The following is an 18783-nucleotide window of genomic DNA, read 5'->3' on the forward strand; positions in this document are numbered from 1 at the left end:
ATAAGACAATTTTTGTTAAAGAGAAGAAAGAGCAAATATAAGAAAATAATCAGTAGCCTGAATCCTCAAATAAAAAAAAAATATGAAACACCTTTTAACTGTAGTCAGCCAGCAATGATTTTTTTAATAAACCAGAATTTAAGAATATGGCAAAGTAGACAGAAGTTATTCAAATGTAATTATACAAGTACTCCAAGTAATGATCTAATCAGTAAAGGATAGTAGATTCTGTAAACTGTCACTGAGATCTACTGCTTTGCTAAGAGAGGTCACTTTATTAGGAATAGTAAAATTCTCAGGACTGAATTCCTACTGACTTACTGGCTGAAATCTTTGCAATAGAAGAAGAAATATCAGCATCCAGATGTGCAATGCCTGCTTTACAAGTAGTAGGTGAATTTATTAAATGTAACAGCAGCAAAGACAGGTAAAAGTAATCTTCTAGAAGCTTCACTGTTCCAAGTCAAAAGCACCAGTTAAGTATACAGAAGTTGCTGCATGTTCTAATTATGATGACCATACAAAAAAAGAAATAGCTTCCTGTCTTCTCTTTTAAGACATACCCACTACAATCAAGAAAAATATTCATAGACCCTGGACATTTAACTTACCATACTGGCAGTGTGACCCTTGAAATCCAACTGGACACTGACAAATCAGGGATCCACCTTCAGCACATTTCCCACCATTGAAGCACGCACCCTGCAGACATACTCCTTGAACACATATGGAAAGAACAGCATAAAGTTAGTTTTGTCTCTGCATGGTTTGATGCAGATAACTTAAAAAAAAATCTTAACCAGAGTTTGTAATACAGTATATAAAACTCAATGTATATGTAAGGTAGTGTACGTAGAAGTTTTATAGCAGTAAGTCTCAAAGCAGCAGGTCAGCGAAAAATTATTCCAGCAGTCAATGTTCTGCTTTGCATTTACATTTTAATTACATTTTTATATTGCTTTTATATACAGTACCATAACAGTTATCAAAAATCTTCTGATCCAATGTATCAACTTTGTGCAAAAAGAAGGTGGTTGTCTTTCTCTGTGAAACAAATGCTTTAAGAGCGTAACACACATCTAGAGCAGTAAAAGATACCAAAATAAAATTGTAGAACTATTCTCAAAAGATTATGTCAATATTATAAAATAAGAATGAAAAAAAAAAGAAATACACACAAAGAAAAAAATAAAAGAAAATAAAAAATAATGTACTAAAATATGTATCACATTCCTTTGAAACACTACTTTAGAATAATAAATACTAATTAATAAATAAATGTATGTCTATACATATATATGGATTTTTAAACAATGCTATTGAATTATATAACTTTTGAGGCAAGATGCAAAACTACAGTCAAACCATATCTACATAAAAACAAAAATGTTGGCTTTTTAATAAACCTGTGCACACCATTAGCCTTCTTAATAAAAATAAAATGATAAATAAGCAAAAAAGTAACATATATGGGATAGACTGCATAATTTAAAATAGGATTTCATAAAATCTAAACTAAGAATACAGGAACAAATTTGTAGAAACCAATATCTATCATCTAAAACCATCCTCTATGATACCGCTGTTTTGCATCAGCCTAGTTTTATGAAAAATATAAACAACGTTTGTTAAAAGAATTATACACAGGAATCAGAAAACACTGATTACTATGTGTATATTTCACTTTACACTAACAGGGCTGCTAGCTAATGCCATACTATTATATTGAGTTTATGACAAGACCTCATTCTAACGGTATTTCCCTTCATCTGATAGAACCGGTTAACCTAACTAAGCCAAAAAGAACAGGAAGAGAAGATGACAGACTTCCAAAAACTAGGAAGAGATTTCCTGGTGGTGACATGTAAAATCCATAATGTTTTAAAACCAGACTTAGTAAGACTAAAGGCATTTGTTAATTTTTGATATTGTAACATCATTTCATTATTTCTTTATAAAAACTAGAGTTGTTTCCAAAGGATTGTAAAATGGAATATTCATACAGGATATATTTTCCCAGGAAATTATAATTTCAATTTCTCATCTTTAGCATTAAGAAGAGACTGGTGTAAATATCCCTAACAACCCATTAGTAGTTAGCAAGATTTTGCATAAAAATGTGTAATAACAAAAACACCAAAAGCAAGAAGATATGGTGTTATGTGAGATATGGACACTCGGATCTCTTTGAGTAACATTTTGGAGACAATAGCTCTTGCTGATATAATTTATTACAGAACTCATTATATAAAAGGGGCATTACATGTATACAAGTGAAATGTACCCATCATATTTAATAACGTAATTAAAAAGAACAGCTGTCTGTCCTTAACATTGCAAGCAGATAAAGTTAAACTGATTCAGATTATAATCCTTCACTTGTTGGACATTTGAAGCTTGAGAACATTTTTAAATTTACTCATAATAGATTCTGCAAATAGAATAATGGAGTTTTCCACACATATACATCCCATGTCTTTAAAGCTGGTCTTTCAAATTTTCACAAATACGGCACAATCTGCAGATGTCTGAATGCCCTGGTACCTGAAGAATTATATAATGATTAACCATGACTCTATATTTTGTGAAGGAATGAATGAGTCAGTTACACTACTGACAAAGTTGGGAAGCTACTAGTCTTTGGAGGGACAGTAATGCATATATCAGACTCAATGTATAGCTGCTGAACATACTGTTCTGACTCAGCTGCTTGTACCTCCTTCCAATAAACTCATAAAGAGTTGTCCGACTACAGTATTATAAAGCCTAGATTAGCAGTTAGAGACTATAGGAAGAAGATTGTAAAGCTGGGCATCCACTGATACGATGACATATACCATAGGACACTAAAATACAAGCTTTAAGGGAATGCCACAAAAACATCATAAAACCTACATGCCACATTTTTGGTAGAAAAAAACTCTAAACTCTAAACCATGCTAAACTCGCTATGCGGATTAGCTGTATTGACCATAGCACAGTTTATATTACTAGTGGAGATGGTGAGAGCAGCTACTGACACTACTTTGTCCAGACTGAAATCATGTTTATAACCACATATAAAGGCAGAAAACTTATTAATAAGGCAAATTTCTGAATGGCTCATTTTAGCCATGATAATTCTGAGATCCCAGGTAATTAACAAAGAATTTCTATTGTCTAGGTCATTAGTAAATGATTCAGTTTAACATTGTGCATTTTATGTAATACTGAAACCCTCGAGTAAATATTAAGATCTAAAGGTTTCACTATTAGTGAAAAATGAAAAGGTGGGCACTCCTCTTAGTGCCCCCCCCCCGCATAATTTTAACCAAGTTGGAAACATAAGAGCCAGTTTAATTATATAAATAGCAGTCATGACAAATATTTCTTAATTGTTCAATAACTATGCTACAAATGCAACTGATTGAAGAAGGTGAAAAAAACCAATCTGGTGCAAAGTAATAAAATCCTTCAATCACAGAGTTTTGAAGGAAAAGGGTGTGTATTGCTAAAATGCCATATCTGATATGATAGAACAGAGCTGGATGTTTTAGCCTTGTTCATTTATTAATAAACTGAAATCGTTATGCACTTTGGGGAAATTATAATACCTGATCTCTTAACATTTTAGAGAAAGTGACCACTTATTATATCATAGGACACTTGCACAAACAGTTCTAAGTGGTTTCTTTGTACATTTTCAATAGGTAGTCCATCCAGTCTCGAGACTTTAAGTTTAAGCTCCTCAGTGGCCACCTGAATGTCAAATAAAATAATCATTAAAAAAACTAATGCTGCAGCTTGCTCTTTATAAAGTACTACTTCAAGATGGCTACTTAAGAGTCAAGGGTGCAATTGTTAAGGATAAGGTGGATTTTTTTTTAAGCAGAAAGCTTTACACAGTAATTCAATCATATCAAGAAAAAAAAGGTACAGTACAATACAGATGTCTTCCCATTGGATAGGATAATTACATTTTAAACTCTTATATCTTTGTTTGTTTTAATAAATTCCAGGAAGGTAACTGCGCAGATAGCCTTTCATAAGTAGACACTTTCTGTTTCGGCATACTATCCTTAACCTCACAATAAGGCTTTTAATACTCTTATTTATTGTGAGATACTTGAATAAAAATCTACTGGTTGAGGCCTTATACACACTGTTGAGATCATAGAAAATAAACCAAAACTAATTAATCTTTCCTTGTATAACAATACTAATATGGTCATCAAATATCAAATGAATGATCATTTGTATGGTGTAGTATTTATTAATTTACTACTTGCATTAGAAATCCAAAGAATGTGGTAGAATTGTAGCATTTCTTGCAATACAATAAGAAAAAAACACTGTGGGGCAGATTAACGAAGTACACACAGTATGTATTCAATAAAGTTCGGATCACATTTTTGTGCTTTCTAGTCACTCAGAAAGATTACACTAAGTGTACATGAAGTCTACACTTTGTGGTAACCTTTGTGAATCCATGTCAGTATTTAAAGGTGCAAGAATATCAGTAGGAAAACTAAAATTATGAGGAAGAAGGTGTGAGTTATGTCTGTGTTGTCTGTTCACTCAGAACAGTGTACACTTAGTATACACTTAGGTATAGGCTTTATTGAATCTGGCCCAGTGAATATCATGTACACTTCTTGATTTCATATACCTCAATATGCATCCTATGGTTTTATAATTAGCTTTACACATTTCCTCAAAAATGGTCTTAAAAGGTAAGGTCTTACTGTCATTATACATAGATTTTATTTTGATTAATTATTTCTAAAGTACGTCTACTTACAGTTTGGGAAATATTCAGTTTTAATACAAATACTTCAAGAAAACTTGTATTTGGTCAATTTTATGTCATCTACATAACTAATATAAAAATGTAGACGGTCAGATGCCATATTGAAGATGCAAAATATCGAACTGATAAGGTCCTTGAGATCTCCAAGGCACACATCATTTTATATAATTTCATTAATTGTCACTACTATTATGCCAGACACTCCAATCATCATTAAAGCCAAGAAGCTATCCAGATTATTAAATGGTCAGATAGTTCGAATTTAGATGGTATCATAATGAGTATGTGAAGATTTATACAAGAAAAGTCAATCAAGAAGTCACTGCAAATAACACTGATTTGTAGTCGCTTATGTGCTATGCTCATAACATGGCTATAAAAACAGGATTTGTGATTATCCAAACAATATTGGTTTTACAGACAATAGATTATAAAATAATCTCTGAAAGCCACTTTCAGTGAACAACATAGTAAGCTTCTTTTGAAGGGGGGAAGACTCCTTTAGACCCCATGTTGGGGAGGACCCCGAAACCCCTAAATTTTATGTAACAACTCCACAGTTGCAAAACAGTGAAGAAATGGCAACATGTAATGCTCAATGAAAGGATCTTCCAGCAACAATCCATTTGCGCTGTTCAAAATCACTATCCCCTGCCAATGTTGCCAAAATTGACAAACCATTCACTTTTAAGTAAACTAAAAACCAACAAGCACCAGGGCTAGATGGGTTAATCCCCGAGATGTACAAAATCTTAACTAATAACATAATGTATTACAAATTTTGTTATATGCATTTACTGAAATCAAAGTTAACTCTATTATCCCACCCTCATGGAAATACTCACTTGTCTCACCAATACTGAAAACACATAAAGAACCTTCTTTTGTTCATCTTACAGACCTATCTCACCCTTAAATGTAGACTATAAAATCTTCATGTCCATATTAGCAAATAGACTTAATTCCATAATTCCTGACTTGATAGAAAGTGATCAAATGGCATTTATAAGAAACAGGAAAGTACAAGATAATATAAGACTTTTATCTCTAATAGACATAGCTAATAAAAAATGAACTAACCATTATGAGTCTTCATACAGACAAAGCATTTCATTATCTTAATTGGTCCTATCTATTTAAAACATTAAAACAATCTAATTTCTCCTTAGATTTTCTAACTCTGATCAAACAACTCTATAAAAATTTCACTTCATTTGTAAAGATAGGTTCATTATCATCTCCCCTTAAAATCTTAAAAGGTACTAAACAAAGTTGTCCCCTTTCCCCCTGCTTTTTGCTCTTGTTGTAGAACCTTTAGCTAATTACATTACAAAAAAACACCCATCTCAAAGGATATACCATTAATAATGATTTATCCCCAAAAATACAACTTTTTGCTGATGATCTATTATTAACCAGTAGCAATATTGAAACATCCCTAGATCATCTACTTAATACCTTAGACTTGTTTGAAAGTCTATCAAGACTAAAATTTAACCACAATAAAACCCAAATCCTTTTAATAAATAAAAATGTCACAAAAATATGAGAAATTACACTTTATCTGGGACACTACACAAATTACATACGTAGGTATCTCTATCAAACCAGATCTAGAAATGATACAATCTCCATAAATTATAAAAACTTAATTACCATAATTACAAACCTCACAGATAACTGGAATAGATTTGTTTTACATTTGAAGACAGCCTAATGTAAATTAAAATATTATTACCCAAAATTTTATACATCAGCCAGTCCTTGATTATCCCCCCCACTTAAAAAAAAGTTATTCACCAAAGTAATAATAGCTTACTAAAATTCCTTTGGTACTCAAAAAAACTCAGAATTTCCTTACTATGTTACACCACAAGCTGAGAAGGAGAAGGTATTAGTTGCCCAAATATTGAACTCTACATAAACACAACTATCTTTAATTTGATTTTCTTATGGTTAAGCCCCTTTTACTCCTCGCACAGGAAACTGATACATGAAACAATACTATACTTCAGCAACAAAACATTCTTTGAAGCCCTTATTAAACTAGATAGAAATATTTTTATGTGGTCCTTAATAAATATATATATATATATATATATATATATATATATATACATGATTACAAGCAGAATCTAAAATACTGTTCCTTCAATAATCACATACTACTGAATTTCAAAAGATTCACCCAAACTAACCATTTATTTAAAAACCTAATACCCATTTTTCCAATTACCTATACCCAAGAATGCTTAATCTCCTTTGATTCCCCAAAAAATGTATGATTTTAAAGAGAGAAACTTACTTTATTAGAATCAGTTCTGGTCTATTAATAAAGTTTATTCGTCTAACTATCTAATCGCCCGATATAGTTTGGACAGAACAAATTGGCTCGACATACACATTTGTAGAGGGTTTTTTTTATAATAAAATTATACTGTCATTAGACAAACATGAAAATAGAACACCAAAATCTTTGGACTTGACCTATAATATAAATGGTTCTTTAAAAGGCACCTCATTCACATCTATGATTTATAAAACTGTCAGGTCAGATTTTAACTTCACTGATGCCTCATATTGGAATTACTCTGCAAAAATTAATAATGAAGACTTCACTACTAATAACAAAAAACTTTTGCTAAAATCCATAGCAAAAACAACAATCTCCCCCCTACTGGAAAATATATACCTGGAAGCTTCTCCACATATGCTACTTCACACCACAAAAAAATTAGCAAAATAACAAAAAAAAAAAAAAAAGACAGAAAATGTTGGAGATGTAATATACAGAATGCTGATTAGCACCATATGATTTTTACCTGCAAGATATCATCATTATATTGGAAAGATTTTAGAAACTGCTGTAAAGCATTATGGAACGATAGATGTATAATTTCTGGTTCACTTATTGTATTCAATGTACCGATTCCAAAGTTATACCCAAAACTCAAACACACATACTATAGTCAATACTTGCTGTAGCAAGAAAACCTGCAACTAAAACTTGGAAAAATAACTCTCCTCTTTCCTTCAGTCAAGAATTTGTTATTTAGCCACGTCTCTATTTTATAAAGAAATTTCAAACATAAAGCTCAAGACAAAAAATTCAACACATAAATCAACTGCATGGGAAAAGTTGCATTCTTTATTGCTGAAATTTTAAATGATTTTCTGTATATATATATATATATATATATATATATATATATATATACATATATATATATATAAACATATATATATATATATATATATATATATATACATGAATATATTGATTGTTATGGACTTTGTATATAGTTCCTTTTGTTATTATATTATTGTAAATAGAATGTTCTATTATTGTTCTTATTATAATAACAAAAATAAAGTAAAAAAAAATCTTCGTACATGTGCAGGTAGGTCTTTCAAAGAAATAAGCTTGTCAATAAATAATTGTAACAATTAAAGCCTTCAGTTTCTTATGTTTCTTTAATTTTAGCAGTATTAAATAGAAGACTTTTGACTTATAAATTCTTCAAGACACACTTCTCACCTTTCTTTATCTACAAGGATTTAACTACTGTTCTCTTCTTTGCTAGGACACTTTTCTCATACAATTGCATAAATAGTGCACACAATACACATATGAATGCATTGTTTTTTTAAGTACCTGCTTGAAATACCATCAGATTTAGTAGAATGCCCTTCTTATTTAACTAGTAACATTCTAAATGCTCATATTTTTCTAAATTTGTGAAATATATTTCATATCACTGAGACTGTAAAAATAGCACTACTGGCTTAAAAGGCTGAGCGCAACTACATATTTATCTCCAATGTTTCAAATACCTTAATATATCTCAGTAAAACACTCTACTTCACAAAAACAGATACTCTGCCTTCCACTCTTTTAGGAAGTTTCCTATAGCAACTGTATATCTTGCACCCAGGGAAGACAGAAAGCCGTTAATCTCCTTCCCTTATTTCTCGTTCGCTATTCCTACTTTAGCAACATTTTTTCTTAAATCACTATTCCAAAGTGGCATCTTATTGTTCTGACGTCCATCATTTGCCAGGAGTATGCTGACAATATTAATTGGTAACTCCCATGTCATGCACGAAAAAAGGCCTGCTGATGGGTCCACTTCTAAACCTTGAAAGCTCATAATCTTGAAATTCAAAATACTGAAAACTCAAAATACTGAATTTCATAATATTGAAAAACAGAGTACACCAACACTTACAATATTTCAGCACAACTAAATAACAAAACATATTACTCTTCTCCATCAATAAGCAGGGGGGCAAACCCCCCCTGCACCCCACATGTGGGGGTCTGCACCCCCCACGCCACCTGCTACTAAAATATATCAACTCCAGAGGAAAATTGCAAACTTGCCATTACATGCTTCATGACTGCCTGTTGTAACCTTAGTCATGTTCCCTTTTAATTTGCTATACAACAACATAACTCATCTTAGTAAACTGTAATCTTGGAGTTTTATATATTTAAGTAGCATGGGGTGGGGGGCACAGGGGAGCTTGCCCACTTGCTAATAGTTCAAGTAACCTAATATGCTTTGTCTTTTATTTGTTTCTCTATGTACTTCTGGTAGAGTAGAGTAAGTGTTAGTATCCTGCAGTTTTTTTTTCAATATTATGAAATTCAGTATTTTGAGTTTTCAGTATTTTGAACTTTCAAGATTTTGGATTCAGTATTTTCAATTTTGAGATTATGAGCTTTCAAGATTTAGAAGTGGATCTCTGCTGACATACTATCACATTACAAAAGCTCTAAGTCAGCCCTCATCTGTTACTAACCAATGGAATGCATCATTAGGCAGGCAGTGATGTTTGCCATCCAGTAATATAGTATTGGCAAGAAAACCTAAGCCATTATATATGCATAGCTTAGAGATGTAATGATTAACCAATAGTAGAGTCTTCTTATTCCATTAATGGAACCTACCCAACCTATGGAAAATACAGGAAAACCACATCTGCATAAGCAATGTTTTAACAAGACATAGAACCTAAATAATCTCTCTTCTTAGCTCTAATAAAAAGTGCTGCTTATGGTTGTTAATTGCCATATGCAACATAATAACTGAAATATGCATTTATTTTTTAAACATTCTAATCTTTCTCTAACATTATGGACTTTGTACCCTGGCAATGATTGTTTCTAAAAGTTGTCACCATGAAAAAAATTAATCAATATTATCAATAAAAAAGTGACTCATTACTAAGACATTTCTCAGAAAATCACATATAACTCCTTGTTGATCAGTGATGAATAAATCTGAAGAATGTGCAGACTAAGGCAAATCAACAGAAGAATTATTCTGTAAACAAAACACAGTCAGATGACTAGTTTACCTGGTCCTAAATCTCTGTGTCTCTTTTCTCCTCTTAAGTGACTTTTCCCTCATCATTCTATTTCTTGTCAATAAATAAACCTTGTCTTTGTACACTGCTCCCTTTTCCTCTTAAAATCACACATCTGAAATATTTCTATTTAGGAGCAACTTGTAATGTATTCTTTTTCCACTTTATATTCATTACTGAATTACTTTTTTTTCTTATAATTTCTAATCCACCTTTTCTAAAAGAGCTATGAAAGGTTATTTAATTCTTCATCAACTCTTCCTTTAGGAGTTAGAAACTGAATTTATTTAACTCATATATGATGATGTACTGGACATTGAGGAAGAGCCAGAACCTTGGTCTTTTCATAGGTTCATAGATTAGTACTAAGCTAACTGCCCTTGCGAGCCATTTTAAGCCTAGCCAATTATGCCTTGTGAGACTCAAACCCTACACCTTGTGTTTGTAAGGCAAACACCTTAACCATTAGGCCACCCTCCCAGCAACTATGTCCATCTTGCATTTCCCTCTTTCTCTTTTGAACTAAGCCTATAAACAATGTTTTAGTCATATTTCTACACTGAAATTCATTTTTCCCCCCATTCTATCTGATACCTCAAGCAGCCTTTATAATTAGACTGTTCTACAGATTCCATAGCTCATTATTAAAACTGTCAGGGTCCATTTCTGAGAAATAATTGAAATATTTAAAAACAATCTTTGACACGGTCCCGTAAGATTAATTACTTGCAGTACTGCAGCATTATGGTCTGCTGTCTCTTCTAACTGCAAACACCACTTGCCTTTAAAAGGCTTCTCATATGGTCATCAAGAAGAATTCATATATTAAAACTCATGGTCTGCTTAATAAATACAAAGGACAGGATTGCCACTGCTGCAACTTCTATTTGAATTGGTATTTGAGTTTCCTGTTCATTAAATCTATGGATCACAGTGGGACAAAAAAAAAACATGAAGTGAATCGGCATGCCTATGATCATAAAGTAATGGTGAAACATCCAACAAAAGTGCTAGATACTCTAAGCATATATTATATTGTACAAGAATTTGCCCTCTGTTCCAACTACATTTGAACAAGGATGATGCAGATAACTGTTTATCCCTCACTGCTAATATTAATTAACTATCTGAACTAGACAGCGAGGATTTATCTTGGGGGAAAGCTTACCTCTTCTCTAAGAACTACAATTCAAGTAAATTATGATGAGGCAATAAATTCTTCAAAATAGTATATAACCAACTGCAATATCTTGAACCTTCTAACTCAGCAAATAACTTTTGTTGGTACAGATATTTCCCAAAATTCTTATGCCTGACTGGACATTGGCCAAACTTACATAAACTACAGAGGTGCAAAGCAGAATGCATACTCTAGTTTACATGGTGGCCCAAAAATCCACGTAAGGCAGTTTCAGTTCACATGAAATTATGTGAATGGACAGGCTGAGCATTGCAGATTTGAAAGTATTAATTTAGGGAGCAAAATTAAGTTTATGGACCTCTTGAACTTCAGCAGGATCTTGCATGCCACAGAAAGATCTGCGCTCATAGGTAAGTACTAGACTAGCTGCCCTTGCAGGCCATTTTAATCCTACTCAATTTTCCTCTTTGGTGCTTGAATTAAACTATCGCATTTGGTGTTGCATTGGATTTACCCATCCCATGGTCAATAATGATATATTATCTAGAATTATCTCTCTATCCCAATTGCAAGTTTTCATATTACAAGGTAAGTGTTGTTGGACCTTGGGTTTTCAACTTAAAAGACTTTATGCTGGGCAAGTAAGTCGAGTGGAAAAGCACCCAGGTCTGAGCATTTTGCCAGTTTTGTAGCTAACAGCAAACTCCTTTACATTTCATTTCTTCTTTTGTGGCTCCAATATTTTGGAAATGAGGAAATATGACCCTGTTAGTAGTCCATCCTTCTTTAAAAATGGAATACATTAATTTGAGGATCTAAAACAGGACTTTAGACTTCTTGCAAATTAATTTTGGACATATCTACAATGAAGGCACTCCAGCTTCGACAGGGATAGGCATGAGACACTCACCATCAGTTATCTCACCTGATAAAGAAATTATATGGATCTCTGGACTTTAAAAGGAAAAGCCTTGGCATACTATGGGCAAAGACTTCTAGACAATGAGACTACTGAGGACTTTTTTTCAGCAGACTTCCCAGTGTTTTCCTGATAGTTTCCTCAACTGCTGGCATTTTGTGGACATGGAAAAAGGGGACCAGCAAGTCCTGAAGATTCTGGAATACACTACAACAGATATTTCATCGGATTTAGAGAAATTCCTTGATATCAAAACCTATTGTTTTAAACAAATCCCTAATTTCTAATTTAGTTTCAAAGGTATGGCCACCTTTAATCATTTTCTGACAACTGCATTTAAATGCATACCTCATTTCTGGAAGTCTCCCATTTCTCCTACTACTTCAAACTGGTAGGTTAATTTGTTAATTTGTAATTTTATGTAAACCTATTGTAGCTTTTCTCTCTGGGCCTCATCGGGAGAAGTACTTTCAGCCCAGCCAAACTTCCCATGCAAACAAATGCAAGTTAAACAACAAACAGCTTCACACAGTGGGAGTGAGTGCTGGGTCAGTTGTCACTAGCTTAAGTGTAAGTTAGCCTTCGAATCTATGGAAGAGCTGTTGATTACTAATATAAGGACATTAACTTCAAGTAACAACCAGGATACCATTTGAAACCACTTCATTTTGAGACTGTCAGGGACCTTTTCAACCTATTGGTGCATCATCTGCTGCATTTAGCTGTGACTGAGAAGTATGTTTTGAGGATCTCTCCCTCTCTCTGTCTTATGAATTACTGCCAACTCCAGAAATGACTGCATGGACAGCCACCACTATTCACAGAACTTGGAAGATAAAGGGGAAAATGGAAGTAGATTGCCATATCTTTCATCCATATAACACACACACAAACACACACACACAAACACGCACACACACACACACACACACACACACACACACACACACACACACACACACACACACACACACACACACACACAGACACGCACACACACACACACACGCACACACACACACACACACATGCACGCACGCACACCTACAGACAACTTAGAGCCCCTACTCCAACTACTGAATATGATTGGAATGCAGGAAGAAATAGGAGAACCTGGAAAAAAACATGGGAAGACATGCAGACTCCTCATATAAGATATTCCAGCTAAGAACCAAGCCAGATAAGCTCTAGCTATGAGGTGGCAATACTACCTGTTTCTCCTCTACACCACCCTGGATCTAGTGTACCTACTACTGCTTGAGACTGAAATTCAACTACAGTGATATTACTTATCTCTTGTGTATGGCCTGTCACTGCTTCTTTTGTTACATTTTCTGTTTCTTACTCTTGGAATTCTTTTTTTTTCTTTGTACCAGCTAACAGCTTAGCTGTAAACATTAAATAATGTTATAGTATTCTTCACTCGAAGAGGGTGGGGGGTGCTTCTTAGCAGATCTTTTATGGTGACAAAGTACAGAGCATGGTAATTACTTGGAATGGGTTGTAAATTTCTGAATAAATCAGATTTGATTCTGCTGCTGATGTAGAATCACATTTATGTCCTGGGGCTACACCACTCATGGACTTCCAATTGAACTGATTTACCTAATGACTCTCTCTTTCTCCATGTGGTGACTATCACACCAGCATTTACATTATTAGTAAGGGTGATTATGGCACTGTTATCTTTGAGGGTGCAGGAGATCAAGGAAGGCAGGGTCCTTCATTGCCCTAAATTCTACCCATAAATCAACATGGAGTCTCTATAAGACACAGAACATAAGAATAGCAATTCGAGTCTGTTTTGGTAGATAAACTTTTCAGACCTGTGATCTTTTTAGTTAGGAATCCCTGGGGTCTTTTGAGTTGTGTGATGCATCCAAAAAAATACATGCCAAATGGGTCACTGTACTAAAGAACAGGTCTGACAAGGGATGAGTAGAGAGGGAAGATACATTTATTTTGATCTAGAGGAGACATCAATATAAATTGGGGGGCCAGACAGAAGGATTTTGCCCACTACTGTTGTGATTTGGTGGACAAAGGACAGGGAATCGTCAATGAAGTTACCAATATCTCTGATCATTGAATCAATCTAGAGAGAAGTACCATCTATTCAATAGGTCACAGAACTGCTCTGTGATCCAAATTTAACAATACTGCATTTTTAGCATTTGGTTTAAGCATGTTTTCCTTACTCTGGCTACTAGAAAGGTTTAGACCAAACTGTAGTGAAATACAGCAGCTAAACAAGTGCCACCACCTAACTTCCATTCATCAGCATGGGCTACTGGTTTGACAGCTGGAGAAGCAGGCACCAATAGGAAGAGTTCAAGCACATATGGACATTTTTTTACTGTCCTAGGTGGCTCCAGCTACTTTATGTGTATGTACTCTGTTTGGCAACCAGTTTGCTTCTACCTCAAAATATAACATTTAATGCTTAGCTCTAAGTTTTTTGACAATTCTACCATAAGGAAATGTGCCAAAATCTTTAACCAGATCTAGGTATACCATGTTGTTGGGGGTTGGTATAATGGTTAAGGTGTTAACCTCAGAGACACAGGGTACAGGGTTTAATTCTCAATAAAAGAAATTGGTTAAGCTAGTACTTAACTATAAACCTATGAACCAACTGGAACTGCATAGCCACCAAATACAGCTTCCCTGATCTGTAACGAAGAAGCTTACTAGGGTTTGGAGACATGACCTAACTTCATGGAAATTGAATAAATGAGAGTCCAGACCAATGCAGTTTGCAACATTCAAGTTTCTAAACTCTAGTTTGGTGGGTTCTATGGCTTTGTAAATTAAACTAGTTAGGCTAATGGGTCTGTCATTACTGGGGTTTTTGTAAGTGCATTACAAGGGCTGTTGTCCATATTTCAGGAGCATTCCTCTTATGTGGAGCATACGCTAAAAAAGTTTAAAACAGGCTCTGATTGGGGGAAGTATTTCACACACTAGTGATCAAACATCCAGGGATATTCAAAGCACCCACAGAAATAGTATATTTGGCTTTTGAGAAGATGGTTATGACTTCATCCACAGTAATCCACAGAAGGGGGGGGGGGGCATTCAGGGATTTGCTGAATTTATCTGACTGTAGCTGGTGTGAAATTAGTACTAAATTTATTTTCTAGCACTCTGACAATGTCTCTTGGGTTGAAGTTGAAACTGTAACAAACTGCAAAGCACAAACTAGACAAAAAAAACACAAAATCGTGTGGCGGAGTACGATGGTGGGCTTCAGTTTTGTGAAGTTGATATCATCATTGTGGATTAGCAAAGAGTATCCTTAGGTGGTGTTTCTAAATTTCCAGACATACCTGAAGAATAATTTGTAATCATACTACGTTTCTGGTGCTACTTTCAGTTCACGCTTCGTATTTATCTTAGTTCTTTACTGATTTTCTTTAGGAGTCCTTTAGGGTGGCAAATTGCAGTCTGCTGTTATTTAATATTTTTCCTTTGTTGTACTATTTGTTTATATAAGAAGAAGACTAAGAGCATTTATTTTTAAAATTTTCCACTTTGGTTTATACATTTTTACTAAATGTGAATAAAACACCGAGGTATAGGTGGCAGCTGCAACTGTATGTGGCAGATGTATAACAATAGAATTTCAAAACTCATCATGGAGTCTTAGAAGACTTATTTTTGTAAATCATTAAACTCAGAAGTGTTCACTAAGGATGCATTTATGGTTTTGACAAAAAAGACCAATGGTTCATAAATTTTATTTTCCACTTTGGTTTATACATTTTTACTAAATGTGAATAAAACACCGAGGTATAGGTGGCAGCTGCAACTGTATGTGGCAGATGTATAACAATAGAATTTCAAAACTCATCATGGAGTCTTAGAAGACTTATTTTTGTAAATCATTAAACTCAGAAGTGTTCACTAAGGATGCATTTATGGTTTTGACAAAAAAGACCAATGGTTCATAAATTTTATTTTCCACTTTGGTTTATACATTTTTACTAAATGTGAATAAAACACCGAGGTATAGGTGGCAGCTGCAACTGTATGTGGCAGATGTATAACAATAGAATTTCAAAACTCATCATGGAGTCTTAGAAGACTTATTTTTGTAAATCATTAAACTCAGAAGTGTTCACTAAGGATGCATTTATGGTTTTGACAAAAAAGACCAATGGTTCATAAATTTTATTTATTTAGCATTTGTTTACCGGGACAGTCTGACTTGGAATGAGACAATTTTCAGGAGGGGCCCAGGGAGAAACACTCCAAGCGCATGTCTTTGCAATGTGGGTGGAAACCAGCACACCTGGAGGAAACTCACACGAATGCAAGGAGGACATGCAGACTTCATACAGAAGGCATCCCAGCTGAGAATTGAACTGAAGAACCTGCTGCTGTGAAGTAACAAAGCAAACCGTTGCACCGCTGCGCCATCCATATATAAAAGGAAGCTCTACTGCAATGTGAACATGACACTTTTACTTTAAGCAGTTTCTGAACTCATCAGTGCTCCCCTATTTTTAGCATAATCAATTGGGAATATTTACTGTTCCATCTAATTAAGGAATCTTGGTACTTAACTGGTTTCATCAAACACTTGTTCCTTACCAAAAAACAACACAGAATCCTTTACAAATGCATTCTATGGACACCTACAGGAATGCATGGATCGTGCTATCCCAAATAAAACCAAGACTCACTCCTCCAAACGCAGGAGACCTGTCTGGTGGACCCCAGCCATAAATAAGCTATACAACAGAAGGAGGAAGCTACTACATGATAGAGCAAAATCCCAAAAAGGGAAGGCATCTCTCATCAGTACTAGCAAAAAACTACGATCCCTCATAAAATCATCTAAGGCCAGCTTCGAAAGAAAAACTGCACAAGACGCTAAAGATAATCACAAGGCCTTCTTTAGTTGTCAGGAACCTGGAGGGCAACTCCCAGATATGCTCTGAGTTAGTGCAAAATGACAAAAAATACACTGAACCCACAGACATTGCCAACATCCTGGCAGACAGGTTCAGTGCAAACTCCCCCCCTTCCCCGCCAAAAGAGCAAATGTCTATCCCAATAGAGTGTAGCCTCCCTGACATCACAGATGCACAGGTGAGAGCTGCCCTCTCCAAAGCAAAAAACACAGCATCAATGGGACTGGACGGTGTCCCGGGCTGTGTCTTACACGAGCTCCAAGAAGAACTGAACCCCCACATAAAGTCACTGTAGATGTCTCAGCCTTACTACAGGATATGTACCCAAGGAATGGCGTACAGCAACAGTGGTCCCACTCCACAAAGGTGGTGCCACAATGGACCCCGGAAACTATCGCCCTATCAGCTTGACTAGCCTGGTCTGCAAAGCTATGGAGCATATCATCATGGAACTCATAAACAAAAACATTGGGAACCTCCAAACACTGGATCCTACCCAATTCGGCTTTGTTAAGGGCAGTTCTTGCCTCTTGAACCTGGTCGACTTCTTTCAAACAGTCACCAAGGCCATAGATGAAAGTGAGGTAGTCCACACAGCCTACCTGGACCTCGCAAAAGCCTTCGACACAATACCCCACTTGGGCATCATAAATAAGCTCGACAGCTTAAATATCAACCCCTATGTCACAAGATGGGTTGCAAACTGGCTCAGGATAGAACCCACATGGTCAGAATTGCAGGTGCCATGTCAGACTCTAAACCAGTTACAAGTGGCGTCCCACAAGGCTCAGTCCTGGGACCTCTCTTGTTCGGTATATATTTCTCTGAGGTACAGGCTAACACGGGAGGACTATGGCTGACCAAGTTCGCAGATGACTGCAAACTGGGTGCTGTAATCGACTCGCCGACTGACACAAGCATCCTCCAAAAGGGTCTGACAGAGACGGATAACTGGTGCCAGAGCCATGGCCTAAAGCTAAATGCCAAAAAGTGCATAGTCATCCCCTTTGGGAAAAACAAAGTGCCCACAAATTACCACATAGGTGGTAATCCATTAAGTACGGAAAAAGCAATTAGGGATTTGGGGACCCAAGTAGATAGCAATCTCTCCTTTGACAATCACGTTGCCAAAGTGGTTAAAAAGACCTTCTATATAGCCCACCGTATCACGAAAGGGTTCACATCTAGATCAAGAGTGGTCATTGTGCCCCTCTACTCATCACTCATCAGGCCCATAATTGAATACAATGCCCCATTTGGGATGTACCTTACCCGACACCTGCAGCAACTGGAAAGACCCCAAAAGTACCTCCCCAAGAGGATCAAGGGAATCAAACAGATGCCCTATGCAGTTAGGCTAAAGAAACTCCAGCTCTACTCAGATGCTTACCGCCTACTCAGAGGCGATCTGTGCCTGACGTATAAAGCCATGTCCAACCCAGAATTAATGGACATGCTCCACCTCAGGAAATCCAAATCCCTTAGAGCTACATGCTCCAGGGACTTAAACCTCAGCACAGAAATAAATAGGACATGCTGGAGGGACAGATTCATATTGCAGAGACTCCCCTCACTCTGGAACAAAATCCCAATCCATGTTAGGCACAGCCCCTCAATGACCCTGTTCAAGAGAAATCTTGAC

At 35.4% G+C, this 18783-nt stretch overlaps 1 protein-coding gene across 1 annotated transcript in view; it reads right to left on the reverse strand.

Moving 5' to 3' along the window:
* Positions 1-295: 295 nt before the first annotated feature.
* The window catches only part of LOC122801193 (multiple epidermal growth factor-like domains protein 6), a 341895-nt gene continuing 323407 nt past the window's right edge, over positions 296-18783 (reverse strand). The window contains exons 4-5 of the mRNA XM_044070752.1: positions 612-716; positions 296-453 (exon numbers count right to left, since the gene is read on the reverse strand). Coding sequence (XP_043926687.1) covers positions 296-453; positions 612-716 — 263 coding nt within the window. The remainder of the gene's footprint in view (positions 454-611; positions 717-18783) is intronic.

Source organism: Protopterus annectens, chromosome 4.part1, assembly GCF_019279795.1.
Source record: "Protopterus annectens isolate FY-2018-M chromosome 4.part1, PAN1.0, whole genome shotgun sequence".
Taxonomy (NCBI): domain Eukaryota; kingdom Metazoa; phylum Chordata; order Ceratodontiformes; family Protopteridae; genus Protopterus; species Protopterus annectens.